The sequence below is a fragment of the Neopsephotus bourkii genome, unplaced genomic scaffold, assembly GCF_033783945.1.
Source record: "Neopsephotus bourkii isolate Nb327-2 ecotype Australia unplaced genomic scaffold, CSIRO-AGI_Nbou_v1 NB_1423, whole genome shotgun sequence".
Classification (NCBI taxonomy): domain Eukaryota; kingdom Metazoa; phylum Chordata; class Aves; order Psittaciformes; family Psittacidae; genus Neopsephotus; species Neopsephotus bourkii.
The window spans coordinates 3,212,605-3,234,423 of record NW_026901900.1 but is presented as its reverse complement, the minus strand read 5'-3'; the positions used below and the strand labels follow the sequence as shown (position 1 = coordinate 3,234,423).

The following is a 21,819-nucleotide window of genomic DNA, read 5'->3' as shown; positions in this document are numbered from 1 at the left end:
TTCTTCGTGCTGGTGTCCCCCAAGTTCATCCTATCTCCAAGCTGGGACCACTGAGAAAGGGGGTCCTCCATAGCAGGGCAGTCCCAGGGTCCCAGCCATCACCCTGACCCAGGGTTGGGGAAAAGGGGGTGCTCCCTGCACCCTGAGGTGCCCTTACCCACCCCACCCCAAGCCCATCCCTGGTCACCTCAGTGCTCCTGGTCCCAGTCCCTATGTGGCCACCATCAGTGCCACTCATGGGGCCACTGCTCAGTGCCACCCATGGACACCAGCACGGTGGTGCCACCATCCCCAGTGTCCCCATTGCTGGTGATCGATGGTCACGATGGGGGGGTTGGGGGCAGGTCCCAATCCCCTCTGGCCATCTTTGGTCCTGGGTGTTAATTATAGCTCTGCACTAATTGAGATTGATCTCACAGGAGCTGGGAGCACTGGTGCTGCGCCCAATGATTAGCTCCAGCAAGCACTGGGATTAAAGGAAGGGATGGGGGGGATGAGTCCTGGGACATGGGTGGCTGCTCCTACCCCAACAGCTCCATGTCCATCACTGGGTGTTGGTCTTTTAGGGTGCCTGGAGGCCTCAATGGGGGGCTCCTGATGGTCCCTGTCTATATGGGGGGGGGCTCTTGGGGTCTTTGATTGCCCCTGGAGGTCTTGGCTGTGTCTGTTCCTCACCAGCATTTGACCTTGGTCCATCATTGGAGCCGGAATGAGCCGTTCTCATCAGTGCCGAGGGCACGAGAGGGGACACGGCCACCACAGGGACACCACGGGTGACACCGTGAGGGTGTCCCGGGGGACACACGGACAGGAACACACGGGGGGGGTGCCCCAAACAGGGGGTGCTAAGACCCCACTGTGGCACGGCTGAGGGACGTGGGACTGTCCCTTGGGTCCCGCCGTGTCGCCACTGTCACCAGATAGGGGACACCAGAGAACTCTATGGCAGGGGATCCAATGTCCCCAGTGTCCCAAATGGCACCAGTCAGCGGACCCGAGTGATCCCCATTCACACCCCACTGGGCACCAGCGTGAACTGGCGGAGGGCAGCGGGCCGGCTTGTGGATGTGCTGGGCGGGACTGGGCGGAACTGGGCGGTGCTGGGCGGTGCTCAGAGCGACGGACACCAGAGGGAAACGGCGACACCTGCCGGTACCAGTACAGCTCCATCCCGGTACAGCTCCATCCCGGTACAGCTACATCCCAGTGCATCTCCATCCCAGTATAACCCGTCCCAACACAGCCCTGTAATTAGCAGTGTGTGCTCATGCAAAGTGCGTGTGTGTACACGTGTGTGTATCTGTGTGTGTGCAGTGTGCACACGTGTGTACGTGTGCAGTGTGTGTATCTGTGTGTACAGTGTGCGCACGTGTGTACATGTGTGTGTGCAGTGTGTGTACACGTGTGTGTGCAGTGTGCACACCTGTGTACGTGTGTGTGTGCAGTGTTCACACGTGTGTACGTGTGTGTGTGCAGTGTGTGTATCTGTGTGTGCAGTGTGCACACGTGTGTACATGTGTGTGTGCAGTGTGTATACACACGTATCTGTGTGTGTGCAGTGTGTGCACACGTGTGTGTATCTGTGTGTGTGTGTGTGTGTGTGCAGTGTGCACACGTGTGTACATGTGTGTGTGCAGTGTGTGTATCTGTGTGTGTGTGCAGTGTGCACACGTGTGTACATGTGTGTGTGCAGTGTATCTGTGTGTGTGCAGTGTGCACACGTGTGTACATGTGTGTGTGCAGTGTGTGTACACGTGTGTGTGTGTGCAGTGTGTGTATCTGTGTGTGTGTGCAGTGTATCTGTGTGTGTGCAGTGTTCACACGTGTGTACATGTGTGTGTGCTGTGTGTGTACCTGTGTGTGTGTGCAGTGTGGTGTATATGTGTGTGTGTGCAGTGTACATGTGTGTGTGCAGTGTGTGTACACATGTGTGTGTGCAGTGTGTGTATCTGTGTGTGTGTGTGTGTGCAGTGTGTGTATCTGTGTGTGTGTGCAGTGTATCTGTGTGTGTGTGTGTGCAGTGTTCACACGTGTGTACATGTGTGTGTGCTGTGTGTGTACACGTGTGTGTGTGTGCAGTGTGTGTATCTGTGTGTGTGTGCAGTGTATCTGTGTGTGTGCAGTGTGCACACGTGTGTACATGTGTGTGTGCAGTGTGTGTATCTGTGTGTGTGTGTCCGTGTCCGAGTCCCCCCGTGTCCTTCCCTCTGCCCCGAGTGGGCAAGGGGCGTGGCCCTAGGATGGGGCGTGGCCTGATCAGGTGGGGGCGTGGTTCTGCCGGCGCAGCGCCTTCCCCGGGTCCCTGTGCCCCCCTGCCCCGCTGTCCCCGGCGCATCACCCCCTCTCCCCCCTATGGGGTACGCGAGTGTTCAGCGGGGGGGACACGGACATTGGGGGTGCCCCCACGTCCCCGTGTCCCCTGGGTGGGTGCCCCCCCCGTGTCGTTACCCCTCCACTATGTTCGTTCCCCCACCCGTGTCCGTGCCCCCCCTGTCGTTATCCCCTGGGGGGGAGGTGTCCCCATGGGGGGGGGGGTGTCTCGTCCCCATGTTTGTCCCTTTGTCCCCAGAATAGCCGCAGACACCCGGGGGTACAGGGTTGGAACAGCCGCTTCCCCCCCCTTGCTCCTCCCATCCTCTTCCCCCCCCCCCCAGTCTATTTTTAGCTCTCGCGTGTTTCCAGGGGAACCCTGATGACGCAGTGACGTCAATGCGGGTCAACCGCCTCGCGCCGGGGCCCCCCCACTCCGTGGCCGCCCCCCCCATCGCAGCGGCAGCCGCAGGTAGGACCTTGGGGGGGAGGGGGGCACACACCGGGATCCCCCTGATCCCCAACTCCCCCCCGTGACCAGCACCCCCCATCCCGCGGGGCCCGAGCACTGAGCATGGGGGGGGGACACCCCGATATCTGCCCATGGCACCCCAGGGAGCCCGCGCACCCTGGGGCACCTCCGCCCCATAGCACCCAGGGAGCGCCCCCCGCAGCACCTCCCGGCGCTCCGTGCCCACACCCCCACCGCCCCCCGCAGCACCCCAGGGTGACCCGGACCCGCAACCCCCCCACCCCAGCACCCAGGTGCCTCCAGAGCCCCCCTCCCAGCATCGGGGGCCTCACGACACCCACCCAATCTTCGGGGACCCCGGACCCCTCCAGGACTCCAGTACCGCAGACACAGCCCCCACCCCAGCACCCCGGGATCCTGGTGTACCCCCCCCCCCGCAGCAGTACCCCAGCACCCCGGACCCCGACTGTCACCCCGCAAGCCACCCCCCCACTGGGGCCACCCATACCTGCCCCACAGCACCCCAGATCCCCCCTGAGCACCCCACCCCACACTCCCCTTTCCACCTTGCATGGGGTCCCCCTTGTGTCGCCCCCTGCACCCCATTTGTATCTCCTCTCCCTGTTCCCTCTGTCCCATGGGGTCCCTGCGCCAGTCTTCCATCATCACCACAGTGGGCTGGGGGGGGGGGGGGGGCATGGGTTTGGCGTTTTGTACCCCAAATCCTGCCTGTGAGCCTCGTGGTGATGTAGGGAGGTCTCAGACCCATCCCCGTGATGCCCCCTCCATCCCCCCAAACCAGCTGGGGAGTTTTTGGGGTGATGGGGACCCCATCACCCACCCCAGTGCTGCCACCCATGGGGGCATAGGGACGGATGCTGTAAGGTGTCACCTGCGCTGTCACCCTGTGGGATGGGGACGTGGCCGTGGGGCGGATGGAGGTGACCATGGGATGGAGATGGGGCTGTGGGATGGAGACGTGGCCACAGCACACCATATGAGCAGGGGATGGTGTTAACCATGGGATGGAGGTGACTGTGGGGTGGAGGTGGTGATGGGATGAAGGTGGAGCTGCGGCACGGAGGTGGCCATGGACACAAGGTGAGGGCCTCGGGTTCCAGGAGCTGCTGATTCAGCTGGTCCCTGGGATCTGCATCCCTGCCCTGTCACCGCCGGCTGCTCCCCATGGGACACCCGGACACCGGCACCCCGAGGGCCTCAGATGTCTGAAACTGAGCCTGGAGACCCCGACCCGCGCTTCCCTGCCTGGATCCACCGGGATCCTGCAATCCCTGCCCGCAGCCGACGGGATCCTGCTCGTCTCTGCCTGCCTCTGATGGGATCTTGTGCTTCCCCCCCTGCAGCTGATGTGAATCTGCACTTCCCCACCTGCATCCTTTGGGATCCTGTGCTTCCCTGCCTGCAGTCGGTGGGAACCTGCACTCCCTGCCTGCATCTGATGTGATCACGCTCTTCCCTGCGTTGATGGGATCCTGCACTTCCCAGCCTTCATCCAACGGGATCATCATCTTCCCTGCCTGCAGTCAGTGGGAACCTGTGCTTCCCTGTCCACAGCGGGTGTGATGCTAACCCTTCTTGCCCGCATGCAACAGGATCCTGTGCTTCCCTGCCTGCAATCCAACAGGACATTACACTGCCCTGCCCACATCTGATGGGATTCTGCTCTTCCCTGCCTGCATCTGGTGGGATCCTGTGCACCCCTGCCTGCATTCGAAGGGATTCAGTGCTTCTCTGCCGGCATCGACCAAACCCTGCACCTCCCTGTGACTGGATCCTGCACTTCCCTGCCTGCAACCAACAGGATTTGATGCTTCCCTGCACCATTCGGATCCTGCTCTTCCTTTCCTGCACCCACTGGGATTCTGGGCCACCAGCCCTGGTCTGGCTGCTTCAAAGCCGCACCGTGCAGGCCCCCTTCTCCATGGGCACACACACGCGTGCGTTCACACGCGTGTCCATGCGTGTCCGTGTGTGTCCGTGTCCCACTGTCCCTCTCGGGTCTTTTTGCGGTCTGGGCTTGCTGTCCCCTCCGCGGCACTCAGGAAGCCCTTACCCCAAAAAGCATCCGCGGGGGACGCGCTCACCGGGGGGACCCAAACCTCCTGGGGACAGAGGGGACACCGCACACGGGGGGGGGGGGTGCACGTCGGCAGCTCATGGGCATGGGACAAGGTGGGGCAGCCGCATGTCAGAATGGGCAGGGGGTACCATGGGCACCAACCGGGGCTCTTGTGCACAGGGGTGCACAGCCCTGGAGGGGGCACAGGGGTGCACGGGCACAGGGAGTGCACAAGGATGGGCAGCCCCAAAGCATGCACATAGGTGTGCACAACCTGTGTCGCACCCCCGCCATGCACACACCAGCACAGGCCAGGGATGCTCTGTGTGCACAGGGAGAAGCACAAACGGCTGTGGCACTGCCCAAAGTGCCACCAGCACCCTTGGCCCCGTGTCCCTTCATCCCCATGTTCCTCATCCCCATGTCCCCCACATCCCCTTATCCCTTTGTCCCCTCGTTCCCTCATCCCCTTGTCCCATTGTCCCCTTACCCCTTGCCCCCTCGTCCCCAGCAGCACCCCATGGCCATGTGTCCCCTTGCACCATCACACCCGTCCCCAGCACCATCTCCCGTGACTGATAGTGACTCCATGGTGGATGTCACTGTGACCGATGCCCCTGTCCCCCTGCCCATGCCTCTAAACCCCTATCCTATGCTGGATCCCAGCGCTCCCAGTTTGGGTGCCCAGTTACCAGCACAAACAGCAACACTCTTGTTGGGGTTTCATGTGGTGCTTGCACACACACATGCACATACATGTACATACATGTACGCGTGTGCCCCGGAGCAAAGCCCAGCTCTGTCACCCAGCCTGGGAGCAGCTGGGGGGACATAGGGGACATTATTGCAGCCTTGTCCCCCCCGGTGGCACCCAGGGAATGGAGTGAGGGGAGTGGGGGGGCTGGTGGGGACTGGGGACAGGGGGGTGATGCTGCCAGGGGGGAACAGGGCTTGGGGACAGGAGCAATGGTGGCTTGCGGGGACAGGGACTGAGGACATGAGAAGGGTGATGGGGACTGGGGACAGGAGTGGCAGCGATGGTGGCTGGGGAGGGGTAGGGACTGGGAACAGAGACTGAGGACATGAGGGATGATGGATGGAGGGGGACAGGGCTTAGACACGAGAAGGATGCTGGCTGGGTGGGGACACTGATCAAGGACAGGGCTTGGGGACATGGGTGATGCTGGGTGACAAGACAGGGACTGGAGACAGGGCTTGGGGACATGAGTGATGGCGGCTGGCAGGGGACAGGGCCTGGGGACAAGCGTGGTGATGGCTGGGGAGGGTTCAGGGTTGGGGGCCACGAGTGGTGCTGGATGGGGGACAGGGCTTGGGGACAGGAGCTGGCTGGGAGGGGGACAGGGTCTGGGGACAAAAGTTGAAGCAATGGGGGGTGGACAGGGCTTGGGGACAGGAGCGGGAGGGATGCGTCAGGGACAGGAACCAGGGACAAGATCGATGCTGGGGGGGTACCAGGGATCAAGGACAGGACTGGGGACACGAGTGACGGTGTTGGGAGGGCAGGGACAGGGGCACGGTGATGGTGTCGGGGGGGTCAGGCCATGGTGACACGAGCCCTGGGGCGCTGACCCGCGGTTCCTGGCAGGGCAGCGGCCGCGTTTGCCCGGCACCGCACTTGTCACACCCCCCCCCGGGCACCCTGACCCCCCCCCCGGCAGCCTGAGGGCACCCGCAGGCAGACGCTCATTGCTGGGGTGTTGCGGTGAACCCCATTGTCCCCTTGGGCCACCCCATCTGTGCCCTCGCATGGCCCCAGCTGTGTCATGTCCTGCCCCCCCCCCCGGGTCTGGGGACATCAGACAGCACCCAGCACCCCCCCCCCCCGGGGTGCAGACACCTCTGGGGACACCCATGAGCACCCTTGATCGGGGTTTGAAGCCCCTCCAGGGTGGGCTCCATGTCCCCATGTCCCATATCCCTGTGTCCCCATACCCCCATGTCCCTCTATGTCTTCTCATATCCCGATGTCCCATATTCCCATATTCCCATGTCCCCATATCCTCATGTTCCCCATATCCCCATGTTCCCCCATGTCCCCATATCCCACATCCCCATATCCTGTATCCCCATGTCCCCCCATGTCCCTATATCCCCATGTTCCCCCATGTCCCCGTGTCGTCCCCGTGTCCCCATGGGGACCCCGTGGTGATGCCGGTGTCAAGCGGGGTGACTCCCAACCGCAGGAATGTGGGTGCTAGTCCAGGCTGGCCGCAGGATCCCTCGGGAATGCTGGGCTCTCCCCCCGGGCTGCCGGCAATCCCGGCGGCTCCGGCCAGCCCGTAATATCCAGGAATTAGCCGGGTGGCTCCGCACCAAAAATAACATCGGGAAGCGGGGGAGACACAGGGAGAATCCCACGGGATGGGGGCTGCCAGCTCCCGCCTGCCCCGGCATGAATCCTGGCGCTGGATCCCGAATCCCGGCCCATGGGGACTTCCCTGTTGAGGGGGTCCGTGGCCGGGGTGGCCCCGGGGATGGGGACAGGGCTATGGGGAGCCGGGGGGAGGGTGTCCCCATGGGGTGCAGACTGTCTGATGGGGTGACAGCGGGGACCGACTCTGTCCCCATCCCTGCCCCAGCCCATCCTAGTCCTTGTCACCGTCCCCGTCCTTGTCCACATCCCTGTCTCATCTCTACCCTCAGCCCTATTCCCATCTCCATCCCTCCCCCTATCCCCATTCTGCACCCAGCAAGTCCTGGTCCCAGTCCTATTCCCACCCAATCTGTGCCCCCATCCCTGTCTCTGTCCCGTCCCCGTCCCATTTTGGTCCCCATCCCTGACCCTGTCCCATCCCCATCCCATCCCAGTCCCTATTCCCATCTCCACCCCCTCCTCATCCCCATCCCTATCTCCGTCCCATCCCACCTGCCCAGGTGTGTATGTGCCACATCTCCGTGCCCAGATGCGTGTGTGTCCAGATGTGCATGGGCGCGGACCCGCCTGTCCCAGCCGTGCGTCTGCCCGGATCCGAGCGTGCCCAGATGTGTGCGAGCGCGCGAGCGTGCCCAGATGTGCCCAGACCCGCGTGTGCCCGGCCGCACGCGCTGCCCGACGTGTGCTCACACCCGTGTGTGCCCCCCCCCCACCTGGGTGCTGTGGGGCAGAACGGGGCCAGGGAGGGACGGACCCGGGGGTCCCATGGGAGCACCAGGGTGCGTGTGAGCGCGCGGCGCGTGTGCGTGTGCACGGCGCTGCCGGCGGGGATGTGTCACCGCGCACACGCACACGGGGGGGGGGGGGCGGCTCCACCCGCGCACGTAGACACGCAGGACGCGTCCGCGCGCTGTGGGGCACGCGGTGGGGCGGGGACGTGTCGGGGGTGGGAGGTGCCCCAGGGGTCACCTGGGGATATCCCCCCCCAAGTGCTGGGGGTATCCCCGGCCCCCCCCCCCCGTGCTCATTGTGTCCCTCCCCCCCCCAGTGCTCCATGTGACCCCCGGAACTCTCCCCGCGGTGCTCGGGGTATCCCGAGGACCCCCCCCCATGTTCACTTGGGCCCGTTCCCCGCACGTGGTGCATCTCCGGGCCCCCCCATCCCATGCTCGGTTCGTCCCCTCTCTGATGCTCCCCATGTCCCCAGGACCCCCCGGTATTGCTGTGTCCCGGGACCCCGCCGCTGGGTGCATCCACGGGATCTCCATCGTGTCCCGTGCATCCCCGGGACCCTGCCCGGTGCTCCGTGTGCCCCGGGACAACTCCCACGGTGCATCCCGGGACCCGTCCCCTCGTGCTCCATGTGTCCCCGGGACCCCCTCACCATGTTCGGTTCAACCCCAGGGCCCCCCCATTGTCGCTGTGTTCCGGGACCCCCGTGTTCATTGCGTCCCAGGACTGATCCCCCCAGGTGCATCCCTGGAATTACACCCCCCCCGTACCCCCCGATCCTCCATATGACCCCGGCACCCCCCCGTTATCGCTGTGTCCCGGGATCCCCCTGCTTGCTGCATCCCCCGTCGGACACATGGACGGACATGGACGGACCCACGGGCACACACGTGGGCACACGGACGGACACACGGACACGGACACGGACACGGCCGCGGTCGGGCCGGGGCGGGCGGGGCCGGGAAGCGCCGTTGTGCAACGGCTCCGCTCCGCTATAAAGGGGGGGCCGCGGGGATGGAGCCGCCGACGGGACCGGACGGGACCCTCAGGGCGAGCCAGGTAAGGGGGGGATCCCCGCACCCCCACCTAGGGACACCCCTTGTCCCGGGATACCCCTTGTCCTAGGACCCCCCTTCTCCTGGGACATCCCCCCCCATGGGACACCCCTTGTCCCGGGACTTCCTCACCCCAGGACACCCCCACTTCCCCAAGGACCCCCCTTGTCCCGGGATACCCCCACCATGGGACCCCCCCTCATGGGACACCCCTTGTCCCGGGACCTCCCCACCCCAGGGACACCCCCACTGTGGAGCCCTCCTCCTCCCCAAGGACCCCTCTTTGTCCCTGGGTACCACTCCCATGGGACACCCTCCTATGGCAGTTCCTTTGTCCTGGGACATCTCCCCATGGGATCACCCTTCTTCCGGGACACCCCCACCATGGGACATCCCTACCACCCCAGGACACCCCCACAACTCCCTAGGGCCACCACCCCGATGGACTCCCCAGCGCTGTGTGGTGCAGAGCGGGGGGACACCCCTGTCTCCTCCCATATCTCCCCCATCCCCGTGTCCCCTCCGTGTCTCCATCTCTCCCCTCCCTCCCTATCCCCCCCTTGTCCCCCTTTGTCCTCCCCATCCCCATGTGTTCCCCATGCCCCTGCTCACTCCCCGCTCTCATTCCCCCCCCCCGGAGGCTCCTCGGGCCGGTTTTGGGTCTCCCCCCCCCCCGTGTCCCGGTGCCGGTGCCATGTGGGGCCCGGCCGCGCCGCTGTGGGCGCTGCTGTGCCTGGGGCTGCCCGCGGCCGTGGGGCGCCCCGTGGGGCTGGACAGGGTGCGGGTGGACGCGAGGAACCTGATCCGCACCCTCAGCACCCGCCTCCAGCGCCTGCAGGTGAGGGGGGGGGGGGCCCAGCAGGGACCCCGGTCAGGAAAGGGGAGGGGAGAGCCTCAGGGTAGTCCATGGGGGGCACCCAGAATGGACATGGGGAGATGGGGGGGGGGCGAGGGGGGATATAGAAGGAGGGGGGGGGTCTATGTCTAAATTGGGGGTCCCGGGGTGGGGAGCACATCATGGCTGGGGGGGATCTCTGAGGCACAGATTGGGGGCCCTCATGGGTGGGATGCTGGATAGGGGGTCCCTGTGCCCTAACTAGGGGTCCCAGGGGAAAGGTCCCCATGGCTGTAAGGTTTAGGGGCTGCTCTGAGGCAGCGATTGGAGGTCCCCTGGGGGGGGGATGCTGAATAGGGGGTCCCCCTAGGAGGTCCCCATAGGCGGTCCCATTGCTGATGGGTCTGTGCCCAAACTCGGAGTCTACAGGAGGGGTCCCCATGTCTGTGGGTGGTGGTGGGGTCTCTGGGCCCAGATTTGGGGTACCCAAGGGGGGAGTCTGTGCCCTAGATAGGGGTCTCAGGAGGGGTATCCCCATGGCTGGGGGGGGTCTCCATGCCCAGATGAGGGGTTCCAAAGGAGAATTCGTTTGGGAGGAGGGGTATTCCCAGGAGGGGGGGGATCCCCCTGGCTTGGGGGGGGGGGGTGTCTATGCCCTGGATAGGGATGTTCCCAAGGGGTAGATGCTGGGAGGGGGGATCCCATTGCCCAGAGGTGGGGTAGTGACCTGGACTGCAGGGGACCCCCATACCTTTATGGGGTGCCTGTGGGTGCTGACCCCCCCCGTGTTCCCCCCGCAGCTGTTCCCGCTGGGGGTGCAGATCCGCGGGCTGGGGGCGGTGCTGGAGGGGCCGCCCCCCCCTCCGGGTCTGGGGGCCATGGGGCAGCGCCTGCAGCTCTTCCAGCGCCTGCTGGGGGCGCTGCCGGGAGGGGGCGCCGCGGGGGGGGCGCCGCTGGCGCAGGTGGCCTCGGACCTGGAGACGCTGCGGCACCTGCTGGGGGCCATGGGCGCGCTCCTGCGCTGCCCCCCCCCGCCGCCGCCGCCGCCGCCCCCCCCCGCGCCGCCCCCCGGCCTGGCCGAGGCGCCCCACACGGCGGCAGGGGTGACCCTGGCCCGGCTGCGCCGCTGCCTCGATGCGCTGGAGCGGGGACTGGAGGCGGGGGACATGGGGTGTTAGCGGGGGAGGGCATGGGGTGTCAATGGGGAACACATGGGGACAATGGAGGGGAGCCGGGATGTTAATGGGGAGGGATGGAACATAGGGTGTGAATGGGGAGGGACATGGGGTGGTAATGGTGGGGGGAGAGCCGGGCTTTTAACTAGGACATGGGTGGACATGGGCGACACTGGGGGGAACCTGGGCTGGTAACAGGGGACACGGGGGAGGATGGGACACACTGCTGTGATTGCTCTTATTTTATTCCTCTTTTATTAATATTTCATTATTTGATAGTTATTTTATTGCTATTTCCTTATGTTCTTGTCCTTTTACTGTTATTTTATTACTACTTTATTGTTATTTTCTTAGTAATTTATTAATATTTCATTATTTTACTGTCATTTTATGACCATATCGTTCTTTTAGTGTTTATTATTTCATCATTTTTTTGTTACTCTATCACTATTTATTATTTTACTGTTAATGTTTTCTCATTTTATTGCTATTATGGTATCAAACTATGACCAAATTCTTATTATTACATTCTGATTTAGTTATAATTAGTGATTAGTATTGAAGTTTTATTAATTAAAATACTGTTAGCATTAACTATGAAATTCTTAATTTATGTTCATGGAATTTGTATTTTATTACCGTTATTAGTGGATTATTTAATTTTATAATTTATTAATGTTATTTTTATCATTATTATCGAATTATTTATCATTATTTTATTACCAGGGCGTTATTATTGTATTTGTATTAAATCCTTATTTTATCATTATTATAACTGAATGCCCAATATTTTCATTATCACATTATTATGAGCATTGTTATTATTATTATTGCTGCTCTTGAATTATTATCCAATTCTTATTAGTTTATCATCATTTTACTATTGTTATATTGAATTATCGTGGAATTATTCATTCTTCTGATTGAATGACAATGCCGATGGTGACAATGGTGACAATGACCCCAACCCCTGCCTGGTGCAGGGACCCCAAACCAGGGTCACCCCAGGACACAGGGTCACACGAGGTCACATTTGGGCCCAGGGGTTCAGCAGCCACCAACACTGGGACATTGGGGGCCACAGGGACAGGAAGGGGGACAGGGGGATGTGGGGGGATACAAGGACATGGAAGGACAAGAGGGATATGTGAAGGGACACAAGGACACATGAAAGGTGACACGGGGAGGGCACATAAGGGGACACAGGGACCTGAGGGCACCTTTTATCCTCCAAAAGCTTTATATTAAAATATACTCCAATACTTTTACATGGGGAAGGGGGGGGAAGCACCCATGGGGGGGTCCGGGTGCTGGGGGGGGGGGGGTCCTCAGCTCTCGAACCACTTGCTCCTCTTGGCTGTGGGGGGGTCACTGCCCAGGATCTTCCTCTTGTACCGCTCCACCAGGGCATTGAACCGGGCCTCAGCCCCCCCAGTGCCCTCTCTGCGAGCCTGAGGTATTGGGGTGAGATGGGGGGACTCCAAACCCCACCCCCATCACCCTAAATCCACCCCCACCCAACCAACATGGGGGTTACCAAGCCCACCCTCCCCAATCCACCCACCCATGAAAGGGGGAGCCCCAAATGTCACATGAGGTGGGGGGAAGGGTGGGGGTCCCCAAAACCCTGAGTCATCCCCACATATACCCGAGGTAGGGGGGATCCCCGAATTACCCCCCTCAGAGCCACCATGGGTAGGGGGAGCACAGGGGTCCCCAAACACCCACCCCTGCACTCATCCAAGGGGGTAAAGGACGGGGGTCCCAAACTTGCCCCCGATCCCCACAGAAGGATGGGGATCCCCAAATCCATGCCCCCACCCATTCAGTCACACTGAGGCTGCAGGGCCAGGGGAAGGGGGTGAGGAGACCCCCCTGGCACCCCCAGTTAGGGGGATCTGATACCCCAAAAGCACATGGAGGGGTTGGGGGGTCCTTACCTGGGGGGGGTGCACCTTGTGCTTTTCTTTCCTCCTCTGGGCTTTGGCCTTAGGCTGTTTCTGCTTGGGGGGGGGCTTCACCTTCCCCTTGTCCCGCTTCCTGGGGGCAGGGAGCAAAGGGGCACCCATGGGTGCTCAGTACCTTCCTGGGTGCCAATATACCCCATGGGTGCTGCCAACCAGCACCCAGAGGGGATACGGGCACAGGAGGGGAGGGGGAAGATGGGGATCCCTCAATGGGGGCAAGAAGGAGGGAAGAAAAGGTGGGGGATGAGGAAGAAGGTGACAAAGAGGAGGAAGACAAGGAAGGGGAAAGCAGATGAAGGGGCGGAGGAAGAGGAAGGGGGGAGGAAGAAGGGCCCCCCCGTACCTGATCTTGGGCCCGCGGTGCGAGGGCAGCGCCAGCACCTTCCTCCTTGTGGACCCATCTGGAAGCGTCACCCTCCCTGCGTGCGGATCCGTGCGGAACCCGGACCAGGGCTGGGGGGGCTCCAGGGAGGCAGAGGGGGGGGCCGGGGGGTCCTGCCCCCCTTCAGGGGCCCCCCTCTTCCCATGGGGCTTCTTCTGGGGTGCAGCCGGTTCAGGGGTTGCTGCTGCTGCTTGCATCTGCTTCAGCTTGAGCTGGGGGGGGGGCAAAGGGTGAGCAATGGGGATGGGGGGGATGAAGGGGGGGACCCAAAAGGGTGGGGGGCACCCACGAGGCTGCGCTGGGTTCGCTGCTCCTTCAGCTTCAGCTTCCGCCGGTCCTCGAGGGAGAACTCCACGATGGGGCGCTGTGGGGCAGGAATGGGGGTGAAGAGGGGTGAAAAGAGGGGTGAAGGGGGGATGGATGGGAGGGAATGAATAGGGGGGAAAATGGGGGGAATGCACGGGGGAATTATCAATGGGGCAGGATATGAATGGGGTGATGAACACGAATGGGGGACACACAAATGGGGGGCACCCACGCAGGGCTTGGGGGGGATAGATGGGGGCAACTCCCCCAAAGGGCATGGGAGGACCCCCTTGGTGCACTATAGGGCAGAGTGGGAGGGCATGGACGGGCCCTGCTGGTGGGAGGTATTTGGGGGGGGCACAGGGGTGCAGGAAGAAGGGGGTTAAGGGGTGGGTATAAGGATCTGGATGGGATTACAGGGGTGTGGATGGTTGATACAGGGGTGCTGCGAGGGATAAAAGGGCTCTGGGAAAGATATAGGGGTGATGGGGTGTTATAGCAGTGCAGGGGGTTGTAGGGGCAAGGGGAGGCAATAAAGGTGCTGCGGAAGGGGATTAAGGTTTCAGAGGGCTTATAGAGGTGCTGGGGGGTGATATAGGGGTGAGGGGGGCTATAGAGGTGGTCTGGGGGGTTATTGGGGTGCGAGTGGGATATCGGGGTACTGGGGAGGGCTGCAGGGGGTTGGTGACAGATGGGGCCTCTCAAACCCCCTCAGTTAAAGTGCAGGGTCTGGGGGGGCTGTGGATGCCCCGGGGGGGGTTCAGCGCCCCCACCTTGTGCGCCCCGAAGAGCCGGGGGTTGTTGTTGATGCTGCGCAGGGCCCCCAGCGCCTCCTCGTGCGTCCCAAAGCCCACGAAGGCGAACCCCAGTGACTGCCCCTGGCCCCGCTGCTCCCGCATCACCCGGCACTGCGGGATGGGGGGGACAGGGGGAGATGGGGACACATGGGGGGACAGCCAGAGCTGCTGCACCCCCAAACACACCCTTGGCGGGACACAGGGGACACTGGGGGACATGGATGTGGGGGGAAAGGACACCCACTACCTCTGCACCCATCACCCCCAAACCCACCCAGAGCCTCTGTACCCCCAAAAACCTATCTCAGAGGAGACACAGGGGGACATGGGGAGACACAGCAACCCCTTCTCCACCCCTAAAACCCACCCCAGTGGGGACACAGAGCACAGGGGCACATGGCAGGGGACAGAGGGGGCACACTGGGGGAAAACCCACCTCCCCTGCACCCCAAAACCCACCCCACAAAGAACACATGGGGGATGGACAGTGTCTCTGCCAGCAAGCCTGCTCCATGGGAGACACAGAGCATAGGAGAACACTGCGGGGGACACAAAGAGGGGGACATCCACATCCCCTGCACCCCCAGAACCTCCCCAGAGGGTACAGGGGGGGATACTGGAGAGATACCCACACCCCATGCACCCGCAAACCCACCCCAGAGAGAACACGGGGGGGACACCCACTGATTCTGCCCCCCCCCACCCCTCTTCCAGTGAGGCCCCAGCACACAGCAGCACATGGAGGGATCCTGGGGGCGGGGGGGAAAAGGGGGTCCCCACCTCCTTGATGCAGGGGCCCTTGCCGGCCCCCCCCAGGAGGCGGCGCAGGACCTGGCGCAGGCGGGTGCTGTCGATGGCCTTGGGCAGGTTGTGGACGCAGAGCCGGGTGCGCGACACGAAGATGTTGGGGTCCCGCAGCTTCTGCGCCTTCAGCTCCTCGAACTGGGGGAGCGGGGGGGGCAGGGGGGTCTGTGGTACCCCAAAACTGGGAGGGGGGAACAGGACACACAGAGGGTGCTGCAGGGGTCACACTCACCCGAGCGCGCTTGGCCATGTCAGCATCGCTCACCCCCTCTGCTGCCTTCGTCCCGGCCCGGATCACTGGGGGGGGGAATGGAGGGGGAGTAAAAGGGTTTGGGGGGTTAAAAGGAGTTTGTGTTTGGGGGAGACAAAAAAGGGGGAGAGGGGAGGTAAAAAACGAGGTTTGGGGGGGAGAAAGGGTGGTTGGAGGGGCTGAAAAGGGGGTTTTGGGGGGCAAAAAGTGGGTTCAGGAGTAGAAAAATGGATTGAGGGGGGCCAAAAATGGGGTTTGGATGGGCCAAAAATGGGGTTTTAGGGGATAAAAAAGGTTTTGGGGGAGAAAAAAAGGCGGCTCCAGGGGCCAAATAGGAGGAGTTTAGAGGAAAAAAAGGGGACAAAAGGGGGGGACCAAAAGGTTGTGGGGGGGCAAACCCCTGGTATTCTGAAGGAGGAAAAGGGGGCTCAAGGGAATAAAAAGGGGAATTTGGGGGGCAAAAGAACGGTTGCGGAGGGGGAAATGGGGGTGGGGAGGCAACAAAAGGGTGTTTGGGGATGTAAACCCCAGGGATTTGTGTGAAAAATACTGGAATCTGGGGGCACAGAGGGGGTTGGGGTGCACAAAGGTGGTTCGGGGGGGCACAAAGGGGGGTCACAGGGGATGCTTGGGGGTGCCCACTCACAGCCCTCCCGTGCCAGGTAGAGGTTCCGGGTCCCCGCTGGCTTCGGCTCCTTGCGGCCCCGCAGCTCCCGCGCCTCCTCCCGGGTCACGGCCCGGTCCATGCGGAGCAGGCGCCCGTCCAGGCGCAGGCCCCCCCCCTGCACCAATGGGAACCCATTGGGAATCCACTGGCTCCCTTTGGGACCCCCACAATAGGGGGTGACCCCCAGAATGGAGGGGGCCCCAAAGGTAACCCCTGAACCCATAGGGGTGGGATGGTGATGCTCCAACCCCCCGATGTCACTCCTGGGGGGTCTCTCATTGCCCTGTGAGGCCCTTTGTCACCTATGGGGGTCTCTCATCCCCTGCGGGGGGTCCCTATCCCCCCTCTCACCTCCCCATCGCCCTGAGCAGCCTCAAGGCACTTCTGGGCAGCTTCCTGTGTCTGGAACTGGGCGAAGGCACAACCTGGGGGCAGAAAGGGGATTACTGGGGGGGAACAAAGGGGGTGCCCCCCTCCAGTGCCCCCCCCCCTTACCTTTGGAGTGCTCGGTGTCGGGGTGCAGCACCACCCGCACGTACTTGAGCTCCCCAAAACGCTGCAGCAGTGCACCCAGTGCCTCCTCCTCCGTGTCAAAGGACAGGTTCCTGGGGGGGGGGGGGGCACAGGAGTGGCTGTCAGGGGGGGACATGGGCCCCCCACATCCACAGTGACCCCCCCCAATGGCAGGGAGCACCCCAAAGTGTGCCCCCGCCCCCCCATTGCAGCGCTCACCTGATGAACACGGTCCTGCCCTCACTCACGTCAGATGGGGGGGCCCCTCCCCGGCCACGGCGCTTTTTGGGTGTCTTCACATCTAGAGATGGATGGGAGGGGTGGGGGGGCACTGCTGAACCCCACCAGTGTGGGGAGAGCCCCAGACCCTCAGAGAGACCCCCCTGGACCCCAACATGAACCCCCCCAAATCTCACGGGGAAATCACCAATCCAATGGGGAGACCCCCCATACTTCCAGGGGAACCCCCCCACTCCCATGGAAACACCCCCAGACCCCTGGGTAGCCCCCCAAATCCCAGGGGCAACTTGTCAGATGAGTCCCCCCTAGATCCACTGGGAGCCCCCTCCAATCCAAGGGGAAACCTCCCCCAGATCCCCACAGGATTTCCCACCCTAATCCCAGTGGAATCCCCTCAATCACTAGGGAACCTCTAAAATCCCACGGAAACCCCTAGCAGACCTCCAGGACAGGCCCCCCAATACAAGAGGAGACCCCACCAGACACCCAGGATACAATCCCACCCCCCTAAACCCCCATGGCAGCACCCAAATCCCAGGGGAGTCCTCTTCAGACCCCCTGGGATCCCCCATAGGGACCCCCCCAGATCGACCGGTGAAACCCCCAAACCCATTGACAGCCCCCTAAGGGAAACTCCCCAACCCCCAAGCCCCATGGCAGCACCCAAATCCCAGAGGAAAGCCCCCCCTAGACCCCCAGAAGAGCCCCCTCAATCCAAAGGGAGCTCCCCCACCCTCCTCTAACGCAGCCACTGCCACCCTCATCCACACAGAGCAGAGCAAACCTTCATCCTCCTCTTCCTCATCCTCGTCCTCATTCTCCTCCTCCTCCTGCTCACTGTGATCCTCACTGCCTCCATCATCATCTTCTTCCTCCTCTTCTTCCTCCTCTTCCTCTTCTTTTTGTTCCTCCTCCTTTTCCTCCTCTTCCTCCTCTTCCTTTTCCTCCTCATTCTGCTCTTCCTCCTCTTCCTCCTCCTTCTTCCCCCCAGGCTCCTCTTTGGCCCCTGCACAGTAACAGGTACCAGCAGTGACCATCACCCCAAGTAACCCCCTGTGCGCCCCACAAAGGCCACCAATGGGGTCCAAACACCCCCAAAACTACTTGGAGGGGGTCCCCTGCCAGGCCTTGGGGGGCTTTGGGGTGCTCAGGGGGGTTATGGGGTGCAGGACCCTTACCCTGGGTCCCCTCTGCTGCCTGGTACTTGTCCTTGGCCACAGCCCAATCCACAGCCACCGGCCGCCCTGGGGAGGCAAAGGGACATGGGGGGACCCCATCAGTGTCCCCCACTTCTGAGGGACCCCCCAAAGCCTCCTGACACCACTCCCCCAAACCTTTAATCTCCTTCATGTTCATCCCCCGAAGCGCTTTGGTCGCTTCCAGCACATTCCTGAGCTGCACGAAGGCGAATCCTCGCATCTTCCCATCTGCCGAGAGCCTGGAATGCTGCTCCGAACCCCCCCAGCACCCCCCACATCCAACCTGCCCTTTGGGGGAAGGGGGGGGCAGCACCCCAAAACCCACCCCTATAAGGCGGGGGGGGTGGGATTTACCTGCCTTCTTGGGGATGTTCACCTCCAGCACAGAGCCATAGGGCAAGAAGAGATCCCTCAGCTCCTCCTCCGAGCACTATGGAAGGGGCAGGGGGTGAACTGGGGGTCCCCAACCCCCCCCCCCAGCCCCTCTCAGGACCCCCCCATACCTTGAAGCTGAGGTTGCGGACGATCAAACGTGCTTTCCTGGATGCTGGCCGGGGCCGCTTCACCTGCGGGGAGGCCCCTGTGGGGGGCAATGGGCATTGAGGGTGCTCAGCTCCCCTCTGGGGGTGCAGGATGGGATCGGGGACCCCCCCTCACCTCCTGCCTCCTGCTCTGCCCCCCCCCGGGGGGGTCTCTGCCCCCGGTGCCGGGCGGGGGTCACGGTCAGGTGGTGGCTGCCCCATGGCGGGGGCTCCTCGAGGGCTCTTTGGGCGTCTTCGGCCAGGGAGAAGGTGACGTAGCCAAAGCCGCGGCACCTCTGGGTGCCTGGGAGGGACAACGGGGGGAGCCAAGCGCTGACCCCCCTTCCTGGCACCCCCAAACGGGGGGTCACAAATGTGACCCCCCCATTCAACAGTCCTACACAATGGCTCTGGGGGTCCCCATGACCCCCAAATCCTGCACCCCCCCCAATTCCTGACACACAGTGTTCTCTGGGACCCCCCAATAAACGGGTCTCAGGACACATCAACATCCCTAAACCCTGGTCCCTCGTCTCTGTAGGCCCCCAAACCCTGGTCCCAGCCCCCCAAATGCTGGCTCTGGGTTCCCCTTTGGTCCAAGCCCTGCTCAGCACCCCCAGACCCCAGCCCCAGGCCACTCAGCCCCCCCGAACCCTGCTCCCAGAGCTCGACCGCATCCCCTCCTCCAGCCCCCTTAAAGCCCCTCAGCCCACACCCACAGCCCGGTCCCGGCCCTCCTCCCTGATCCTGGTCCCCTTCAACCCCCCCAAACCCCATTCCCAGCCCCCCCCCAATCCCCCAGACTCTGGTCCCAGCCCCCTCCAGATCCCAAAACCCCAGTCCTGGGCCCCCCAGACTGAGGTCTCAGCTCCCCCAAACTGCAGTTTGCAAACTCCTCCCAGCACCCCCGACCCCAGTTCCGGGTCTCCCAGACCCCAAACCTCACTCCCAGCCCCCCCAGAGCCCCGGACCCTTCTCGGTGACGACGAAGCCGCGCCGCAGGGGCCCGATGCTCCCGAAGAGCTGCTGCAGCTCCTCGTCGGTGGCGGCCGCGGGCAGGCCCCGCACCAGCACCGTGCGGCCGCAGGGCGCCGCCATCTTGGACCGCGCAGTGCGGGAGGGGGCGGGACAGAGCGGAGCCCGGGGGGGAGAGCGCCCCCTGTCGGCGCGGAGGAGAACGGCGGGGTGAAGGATGCGGAGGGGTTTTGGGGGTTCCACATGGGGACACACACACCCAGAGGGGCATGGGGGGCACATCCCACGGGTCAACTGGGGGGGTCTCGGGGGATTCTATGGGGTCTCAAGGGTTCCCATCACAGGGACTTGGGGATCAAGGGTGGTTGGGGGTCCTTGTCCCAAGGGTTGTGGGGATCGTGGGGGTCCCATCCCAGGGCTGTGAGGGGTACCGAGGGTCCCATTCTACAGGCTGTGGGGTCAGGGGACTGGGGCTCCCCTACCAAGGGTCAGAGGGGGTCTTGGGGGTCCCATACCAGGGGCCATAGGGGTCGTGGTGGGGTTTGAGGGTCCCACCCGGGGGTCATGGAGGGGTTATGTGGGGGTCACAGTGTGGGGGCACCCCCCGTCGTGGGGGTCCCGCGCGGTCACACTCACACCCTTTGTGCGTGGCACTTTATTGGGTACGGGGGGGGGCACCCCCAATGCCCCTCCCCCCCCAGCGCTGGGGTGGGAGGGCTTGTCAAAGGGGGGGGCCTGGGGCACGAGAGGGGGGCTCAGATTCTCACCACGGTGGGGGGTCTGGGAGGGTCCCCAGGTTGTCATCAGCACTTGGGGGGCTCAAGGACATGGGGGGCTCCAGGTCCTTGCTCATACTTGGGGGGTCACAGGGACCTGGGGGGCGGCTGGGGGGTCCCCAAGTCCTCATCAGCACAAGGATATGGGGGGGCTTTGATGTCACCCTTATTTGGGGGTCCCAGGGACCTTGGGGGTGTTTGGGGGGGTCCCGGGTTGTCATCAGCACTTGAGGGTCTCAAGGACATGGGGGGTCCCAGGGACCTCGGGGGCAGAAGGGATCTCTTGGGGAGGTCTCCAGAGCACTTGGGGGTCCGAGGGGGGGTCCCAGCCCCACTGGGTGCCCCCAGCACCATGAGGGGGTTTGAGGATGCCCCCCTACAAGTCAATGGTGTCACTGCCCTGTGGGGACAGGGGGGCACTGTCCTGGACCCCCGGGGACACTGCGAGGGCCCCAGTGCCGGAGGTGGAGCGGTGCAAGGGGGGGGCGCCCATGGGGCTGGGTCCTGCGGTGACGGTGCCGGGACTTGGGGCCGTGGTTGTGGCAACGCTCGGGGTCATGGATGCTCCAAGAGGTGCTGCGGTTGTGCCAAGAGCTGGTGCGCTGCTGGTGCCAAGGCTTGAGGTCGTGGTTGAGGTGAGATCCAGAGTCACGGTGGTACCAACACTGGGGGTTGTGGTTGCACCAACACTTGATGTTGTGGTTGTACCAACCCTCGGGGTTGTGGCTGTACCAACACTTGATGTCATTGTGCTACCAACACTGGTGGTTGTGGCTGTACCAACGCTTGATGGCATTGTGCTACCAACACTGGTGGTTGTGGCTGTACCAACGCTTGATGTCATTGTGCTACCAACACTGGTGGTTGTGGCTGTACCAACGCTTGATGTCATTGTGCTACCAACACTGGTGGTTGTGGCTGTACCAACACTTGATGTCATTGTGCTACCAACAGGGGTTGTGGTTGCTCCAAGAGTTGTGGTTGCACCAAGACCTGGGCCCATGGCTGTACCAAGACCTGGTGTGCTGGTGGTGCCAGTACTTGACGTCATAGCGGTAACAACAGTTGACGTTGCGGTTGTGCCAAGACTCGAGGCCATGGTTGTGCCGCTGCGTGTGGTGCTGCTGGTGCTGGGCTCTGGTTTGCCGGTTGTGCTGGTTGTGCTGAGCACCTCTGCACTGGTTGTGGCGGCTCCGGGTGTGCTGGTGATGCCGGGACTTGAGGTCGTGGTTGCGTCAAGACTTGATGTTGCGGTTGCTCCAAGACCTGGGGCCACGGATGCGCCGAGACGTTGAGTCATGGTGGGGCCAAGACTCGTTGTTACGGTTGGGTCAGGAGTTGGTGCCGTGGCCGTGCCAAGGCTTGAGG

General features: G+C 62.7%; 2 protein-coding genes across 2 annotated transcripts; one reads left to right on the top strand and one right to left on the bottom strand.

The window, feature by feature from the left end:
- Positions 1-8,897: 8,897 nt before the first annotated feature.
- LOC133220114 (actin nucleation-promoting factor WASL-like) lies at positions 8,898-11,057 on the top strand. The gene is made up of 3 exons (XM_061367977.1): positions 8,898-9,048; positions 9,685-9,882; positions 10,680-11,057. The coding sequence occupies exons 1-3, from the start codon at positions 9,004-9,006 to the stop codon at positions 11,055-11,057; spliced, it is 621 nt and encodes a 206-aa protein (XP_061223961.1). The 5' UTR covers positions 8,898-9,003.
- Positions 11,058-12,337: 1,280 nt separating this feature from the next.
- Positions 12,338-19,822, bottom strand: RBM28 (RNA binding motif protein 28). The gene is made up of 18 exons (XM_061368087.1): positions 19,672-19,822; positions 18,837-19,004; positions 18,683-18,759; positions 18,534-18,609; positions 18,315-18,407; positions 18,153-18,224; positions 17,765-17,986; positions 16,960-17,041; positions 16,723-16,832; positions 16,579-16,652; positions 16,207-16,342; positions 15,543-15,607; positions 15,287-15,448; positions 14,483-14,617; positions 13,693-13,767; positions 13,365-13,615; positions 12,995-13,094; positions 12,338-12,505 (listed from the first exon to the last, which is right to left on the bottom strand). The coding sequence occupies exons 1-18, from the start codon at positions 19,796-19,798 to the stop codon at positions 12,383-12,385; spliced, it is 2,148 nt and encodes a 715-aa protein (XP_061224071.1). The 5' UTR covers positions 19,799-19,822; the 3' UTR covers positions 12,338-12,382.
- Between the last annotated feature and the right edge of the window lie 1,997 nt (positions 19,823-21,819).

What these genes read in the sequence shown, in the direction of transcription:
- LOC133220114 (XM_061367977.1), top strand. Translation starts at nt 9,004, where the DNA reads ATGGAGCCGCCGACGGGACCGGACGGGACCCTCAGGGCGAGCCAG. An exon ending in GGACCCTCAGGGCGAGCCAG is followed by an intron (nt 9,049 to 9,684) that starts GTAAGGGGGGGA and finishes CCCCCCCCGGAG; the next exon opens with GCTCCTCGGGCCGGTTTTGG. An exon ending in CCCGCCTCCAGCGCCTGCAG is followed by an intron (nt 9,883 to 10,679) that starts GTGAGGGGGGGG and finishes TTCCCCCCGCAG; the next exon opens with CTGTTCCCGCTGGGGGTGCA.
- RBM28 (XM_061368087.1), bottom strand. Translation starts at nt 19,798, where the DNA reads ATGGCGGCGCCCTGCGGCCGCACGGTGCTGGTGCGGGGCCTGCCCGCG. An exon ending in AGGGCCCCTGCATCAAGGAG is followed by an intron (nt 14,618 to 15,286) that starts GTGGGGACCCCC and finishes CCCATCCCGCAG; the next exon opens with TGCCGGGTGATGCGGGAGCA. An exon ending in CACCGCGGGCCCAAGATCAG is followed by an intron (nt 13,095 to 13,364) that starts GTACGGGGGGGC and finishes CCCTGCCCCCAG; the next exon opens with GAAGCGGGACAAGGGGAAGG.